The sequence below is a fragment of the Pipistrellus kuhlii genome, unplaced genomic scaffold (assembly GCF_014108245.1).
Source record: "Pipistrellus kuhlii isolate mPipKuh1 unplaced genomic scaffold, mPipKuh1.p scaffold_m20_p_4, whole genome shotgun sequence".
NCBI lineage: Eukaryota > Metazoa > Chordata > Mammalia > Chiroptera > Vespertilionidae > Pipistrellus > Pipistrellus kuhlii.
This window is the reverse complement of record NW_023425540.1, coordinates 37,484,612-37,491,700: the sequence shown is the minus strand read 5'-3', so window position 1 is coordinate 37,491,700 and position 7,089 is coordinate 37,484,612. Positions and strand designations below refer to the sequence as shown.

The following is a 7,089-nucleotide window of genomic DNA, read 5'->3' as shown; positions in this document are numbered from 1 at the left end:
CCACAAGAAAGGACTCCGGCTTTAAATTTCAGCAGAGACTGGGAACCTTCGAGTGTGCCCCCCACTCATCCTTAGTTTTTTACTTAGCAATTTTGCTGCTGGTTTAACTTGCCATGACAGCCCTTCCAGAACACATTCGACTTACTCCTAGTTCTCCTTAATGTCTTTGCTTTACATAAAGCCATGTAAGCACAGTCTTGACTACGCTTGACATTTTCTTTAAGTGGGTTATTTTGGTAGTTTCAAATAATTCAGTACCTTTTTCAACTCAAACACTAAAGAATAAGATCATTAAAGCAAACTTTTGCCTACTCTTTAAATCAGCAAGAAACAATAATTGTCTTTATTTCATAATCCCTATCAGCTGCTTAGTCATGTGTTTGGGGCCATCCTACTGCTGTCCCCACCACTATCTTCCTTGCAGCTTCCTCCTCACCCTGAAGAGTTCTGCAAGATAAGTCTTTAAGACATGAACTGTTCACTTTGCTTAGGGATACAGGATATAGATAATAACATAAGTAAATAAGAGGAAGTAGCAAAACCACATAGGAAAAGAAAATTTAAAAAATTAGATATTAACAGTTCTTTGGTTTTTTGTAGTCAAATCGCCTCAAAAGTCTAACATCAGAAAGCAAGAAGTTCACCGACGGCCTGTGTTTGGGAAAAACCACTATAATGCATTCTCAAGAGAAGAAAGCCTGAGTTAAAGCAAGTGACAGCAAAGATAATTATATGAATTAGACCACATGTGTCAAACACAAGGCCCGCGGGCCAAATCCGTCCCGCCAGGCCTTGCAATGTGGCCCGCACCGCGCTGTCATCACTGCACTCCGCTGCGTTTCCATCACAATGACAGTTTATGACTGTTCAGTAAACCATTCGGCCCGTGATTTAGGCTGGATTTTAGATTTTGGAAGGCAGCTATGCTCACCACTATACCACCAACGCTGCGGCAGGATTTTAGATTTTGGCCCCTTCTCTGATTGAGTTCGACACCCCTAAATTAGACAAATGTCAGGGGGAAAGAATGGATAGTCAGGTGACTGACTGGAAGGGGTGAGGGCAGAAAAGGAAAGAGTCCAGCATGTCTCTCAGGTATTTTGTTTGGGTACTGGATGGAAAGTGATGCCACCACCAAGACCAGGAATCCAAGAGAAACAGAGACAGGTAAGGTAGGAAGGTCCAGCCTAGGCTGCCAATGGAGAAGTCCTAAGTGCAGCTAGGAATATACTGTGGAGAGAAGACCAGGTTGGAAATGAGAGATTTGGGAGCCATCAATACACTTGGGCAGACAGCAAAAGTTTTTAATTATTGTGCACATTCTGTGTGCAAGTACTGTGGTAAGCACTTCATATAATTCATTTATTCATGAAAACCCTATAAATAGAAACTATTATCCTCATTTTATAGATAAACTAGAGGTCTGGTGCATGAAAATTCATGCACTGGAGAGGGGCAGGAGAGTCCCTCAGCCCAGCATGCCGCCTCTCACAGTCCAGGAGCCCTCAGGGCAGGAGGAAACCAGGTGATCTGGGGAAGGCAATGCCCCCATCACCCCTCTGCTGCTGCCACTCCTGGCAGCGCAAGCCTCGGCTGGCCCTGGTTACCTGAGCCTCGGGCAGCCCTGGGCGGCTAGACAGCCAACATCCAAGGCTTGCCTGTGCCTCGGGCCAGTTCTGGGCAGCTAGGAGGCTGAAGGTGGGTCTGGCCACAATGCATACCTGCCAACCTCCCCCCCACCCCCCACAGGGCTAAAAGGACAGAGGGACTCTGGCGGGACTGAGGGGACTGGGCACTGCCATCTTGTGGCTATGGGTGCCACCACCTTTTGTAATGGTGTGATGGTCAATTTGCATATTCCCTCTTTATTAGATAGGATTGTCAATAAGTAACTGAAATTAAGTAATTTGTTCCAGATAAACAGCTAACTAAGGCCCAAATACAGGTTTGACACCAAAGTCTACATTCTCAAACAGCTGTCATTTCCTTCTACCTGGGATATTTAGGGTGAAAAGCAGGTCCCTACAAAACCCTGAGTTTACTACATCTCTGTAGTAAACTGCTAAACAACTTCCACTTATAATTCCAAAAAGGCCACACCAAAGGATGATAACTGATGAACTTGCCATGACAGTCCTTCCGGACTGCTCTTTCTTCCCTTTTCGGAGAAAAACCTAGTAATTTTTCATACTTCAGCAGATGGACCATGTGTCTCAATTTACTCAATCCTAAAAACAGCCACTAAAAATCCATTGAGTATATGACAGTAGTAAAACAAATGACAGTTTGACAGTTTTTGTTATTTTCTTATAATCTCTTATCCAGGATAAGCAGCTGTTATAATTACATAAAAGGCATATTTTCTTCAGAGTTAAACTAATAATTAAATAAGGATTTGTCTTCAATTAAAGTTTCTCCAAACACACACACAAAAGCAAAAGACAGTTTAGTAAGTTAATACTGCCGAAGAGCAGGCAGCAGGTACTCACATGTTATGGAGGTAGGCCTTGGTCTGGAGACATCAGAAATATATGCTGTAACTTTTTCTTGGTTGATTTTTTCCCCCTAGGATCCACTGTCCCTAAAAGATGGATACAAATTACTGGAAATGTGGAAGGATGGAAAAGAAACAGGGACTTGGAGAGAGTTGGCACCCCAGGGTAGAAGCAGCCTCACACCTGGCAGGAGTCAGGGGACATGGGTCTAGCTGCCTCTCCCTGAAGGGACAGGCATTCTGTTCTCTCAGGATAATTTCCTACTCTATAAAAATGGGGTCAATAATAGAAATCACATCATAGGTTTGGTACGAGGAGTAAAGAACCATAAGTAAAGCATTTATATAGTCTCTGATATACAGTATGCCCTCAATGACTAAAAGTAATTAGAAGCAAATTAGAAAATCTTCCGTCTGTCCAGACAGAATATAATTTAAAATTGATTTCAAAAATTAAGAGTTGTTTTAAAAAATTGTGAAGAATAACATCACCTGGTGTTAAAACCAATCTAATTTTACCTACAGAGGCTCAATGGCTGGCTACCTAAGGCCACCTTTTCTTTTTCCATCTTTAGCTTCGAGCTTTCAGGAAGTAGATGATTTCACTGTGGATGCAGGATACCTGGTCACTCCTAGTTATCAATACAAAACAAAATACACACATAGAATAAAACAGGTAGTGTTGGACGAGTCCATCTATGGGAAACAAGAATGCTCAGAAAATAAACCATCTTGGGGGGGCAGGGGGCAATGGAAAGATATGTACACATATAATACCTTAATAAACCACCTGATTATCAAAACCTACCATAGGGAAGGCTTTTTAAAAAGGGGACATCCAGTGTTGGTAATAAAGAGGTCCTTTTCTACACTGCTGATGGAGATATAAATTGATACAATTTTATGGAGAGCAATTTGGCAATGCACATCAGAGGTCTCAAAAAGTGAGCCTATGCTTTGACTCAGCAATCCTAAGAAAAGAAAAAAAGCCTGGGTCCCCAAATTTAGCAACAATATATTCCTTGATAAATTATCCTATTTAATAAAAAAGTAATATGAAAATTAACCATCATTCTGTCACAAAGATGGTGGCTCCCATAGCCACAAGATGGCAGCGCCCAGTCCCCTCAGCCCCGCTGCTGGAGAGTCCAGGCCTGTCGGCCAGGCAGGGGGCAGAAGGGGGGCAAGTGGCAAGGCTGCCTCTGGAGTGTCTGGGCTTTGCTCAGGCCAGGAATTATCCCAAGGAAGCCCTATTCTTGCAGGAATAATCCCAAGGAAGCCCTATTCTTGCAGGAATCTTCCTGCAATGGGCCTGTAGTTCATAATAAAAAAATTAAAAATCAGAACCTGAAGGAATAACAGGACTTCAAAAATAGTTTATGATACATGTATATAAAGGTAGCTAGCTGTATAGCTATTAAATGTTATAGAAATACATTCAGCTTATCCTCTATAATAAAAGCCCAGAGACTGAACTGCGGAACGACCAGAACGACTGTTTGACCAGTTGCTATGACGCACACTGACCACGAGGGGGCAGATGCTCGATATAGGAGCTGCTTCCTGGTAGTCAGTGCACAACCACAGTTGAAGCGCCACTCGGCTGACTGGAATGAGCAGCTGCTCTCACTGCAGACCCCAGGCCAACAGGCAAGAACCCAGGCTGTAATCATCGCTTCCTGACCCCAGGCTCTGGACACCTGCAGGCCACACAGAGCCACCACTGGGCTCACAGAGCTGACTCCAAAGGCTGGGAGGCAGGTTCGTGGTTGCTGCAGGTCTGAGGCCTACCCTGTGGCCTCTCAGTGCTATTGTCCCTGGGCCCAGCCCCGACCATGTCCTCTGGAGAGGTGAGTGCTCTGGCTCCATAGAAGATGCCGGACAAGGAAGCAGCCACTCAGAGGGCGGGTCCACAGCTGCTCGGCTGACCGAGGTGAGTGGTGCTCCCACAGCAGCTGATCCCCTGCAGGCCACGCCCCCCACCAATGCACAAATCCCGTGCACCCAGCCTCTAGTGTGAAATAAAGTTCAACATATTATTTACATCATAACTGAAAAAAGATTACAAACGTTTGTGTTCGTTAAATTTCTCCAGTTGAAAGTAACAGGAAACCAACTCAAGGTAGCTCAGGAAGAAAACAAAATATAAATATTACTGGGATTAATGGGATGAAATATGGGTGAGCAGTCAGGCCCCATACAGGAAATGCAAAGCTATCAAGGTCTTTTCTATGTCCTCCTATCCCACTTGTCTTTGATAGCTTGATGGTGACTCTTTCCTCACAGAAGACTATGGTACAGCTAAAACCATCTTGCCACTAAAAGAGTATAGTTCTGGACAAATCTACCCAGGGGAAAAATGTAATGAGCCAAACATGGGTCCACCATGGCTAGATGACATCCAGTTCAGGGGCCCCAAGAAATGGGTTTCTTAGAGCTCGATAAACGTCCCTAAAAGGATCTATTACAATATAGAGGGAAATCTTATTTTTTACTTTTAGGAAAAAAGTTGTCTTCTCAGAAAATTAATAGAAAGCTATAAACCAAATATTAATATTAGTTACTTTATGGGTATAAAATTATGAGCAGCTTTTACTTTCTTTAGCTTATAAATATTTCCTATAATTTATACTGAAGTGTATGAATTTTATGATTCAAAGAGTTAAATATTGCTATGCCCTTAATTCCATAAACTATGTATGGATAAAAAAAGAATGGGAAATATCCAATAAAACATTGGCAGTGATATTCCTAAATGACAAATTATTTTTATTTTCTCATGTATCATTTTCCATATTTTGCAAGTGCTCAGTTTTCATGGAGGTGACTATAACATTGTAGGAATCACCCTTATCACCAGATAAAACACAGTGATTTGGGCAATTTTTGCCCTCCAACCCCCCCAAAAAAACACCTGAAGAATCATACAAATTGCCAATAGTAACAACTACCACAACCATGATTTATCTTGAGAATCATTGACCCACAAAATATTATTAAAGTTATGGAGAATTGTGGGATTATATTTAAGTGTTTAAAAATAAAATTTGCATACCATTATTTTATAAATTAGAACTATTTAAATGTAAAGAAGATAATACATAATGTATTCTCTGGACAGATAACAGGAAACATTACTAAGTAGAAGAGACTTAACTATTTCCTGTCCCCATTAGAGAAAAGATAAAATGGGTTTAATGGCAAGATGGTTTTAGTTACACCATCAGCCATGCCAAGCCCAGAAAGATATGAGCTGAACAAACCAAGATTTGGATAAACATAAAATTTAATACTTACTGCATTGCTACATGGTGGCTTCCATGTCCCTTGCCATTTAAAAACATTAACAGTGCCAATGAAAATTCTACAGTTTGTAAGTTTTGTCCTATCAAAATCACAACGTTAAATTGCAAACATGGCACCCTAAGGATTGGTAAGAAAACAAGAGAAGAGTCTTTTCCTATTTTTCTAGAATCTTTCAATAAAAGATACTATACCTACTAGTATCTAGGACAGAACAGTTTCACTACCTGGCTTAGTAAATTTTGATAGATTTCTTTCTTGCTCTCTATATATTTAAAATAGGTTTAAAAATACCAATCAATAATCTCTAATGGAAATACTTCTTTCCATAATATTAATATTTAACCATTGAGATACAACTTTTTAGTTTAATAAACAAGCACTTAAAACAACTCTGTTTTAAAATGTATTATTGTACGCTAAATAAATTTATACTATGCTACTTCAAAATTTATCAAATAAGGTATTTTTTATTTTTAACCATCATTAATTATTTTTACATTAACCACTTTTATTTCACTCCTAAAGGTCTTAATCACAAGGAATCAACAGATTCCTCTAAACATATTCCTTAAGAAAAAAATGGAAGGTGTTAAGTGAAATGGTGTGTGACAACCATGGTAATTCTAATGGGGAAATATGGGTTAAATGGTAAGTTCTATATAGTAACATTCTAAACATACATTTTTACCAAGAAAGATAAAATTAAATGCTAATGTCAGTGTTTTCAGAAAAAGCTAAAAGCATGCTACTACAAATAATTTACAGAAACAACAAATTTAACAAATTCCCTCAAAAATGCAAACTATACATTATCACAACATGATTTATAGAAGGATATATATACAATGACAATTCAAACTAATGTTTTTAGGTAAACCCAGAAAATTGAAAATGCTGTTCCTCTTTTAATTGAACACATATTTATCAAAATAAGATTCATCATGATTTAACATCTCTTTAAATACCAGTGAAAAATCAAACAGGTATTTTCATTGATACATAAAACAGCGATAGCGAGTTTAGGAAACCAAGTTCACTCACATCAATGACCTACTAATATACCGGCACTTATTCTAACCCACTAGGAAAAATGTGAACCACAAAACACATTTTTCGATTTTAAATCTTTAGGCAGTCTGTGTATATTGACCTTAAAGTGGTCACTTAATATGAGTGTGGCTCATATTCCACTACCTATAAAGGTCTAATGCAAAGAAAGGTTGTCATTTTATGTTGATAACCAGTTTTTATGTTTATTTTGTTTAGCAAATGACGGAATTATACAGATT

The 7,089-nt window shown here is 39.5% G+C and overlaps 1 protein-coding gene across 4 annotated transcripts in view; it reads right to left on the bottom strand.

Moving 5' to 3' along the window:
* Positions 1 to 7,089, bottom strand: part of SCAMP1 (secretory carrier membrane protein 1) — an 84,311-nt gene that overhangs the window by 22,285 nt on the left and 54,937 nt on the right. For all 4 annotated transcript variants that reach the window (XR_006739758.1, XR_006739759.1, XM_036410732.2 and 1 more), the window contains one exon: positions 2,490 to 2,581. Coding sequence is in view for 2 of the 4 variants with exons in the window: in XM_036410732.2 (XP_036266625.1) it covers positions 2,493 to 2,581 (89 nt within the window). In the remaining 2 variants the exon portion in view is untranslated. The remainder of the gene's footprint in view (positions 1 to 2,489; positions 2,582 to 7,089) is intronic.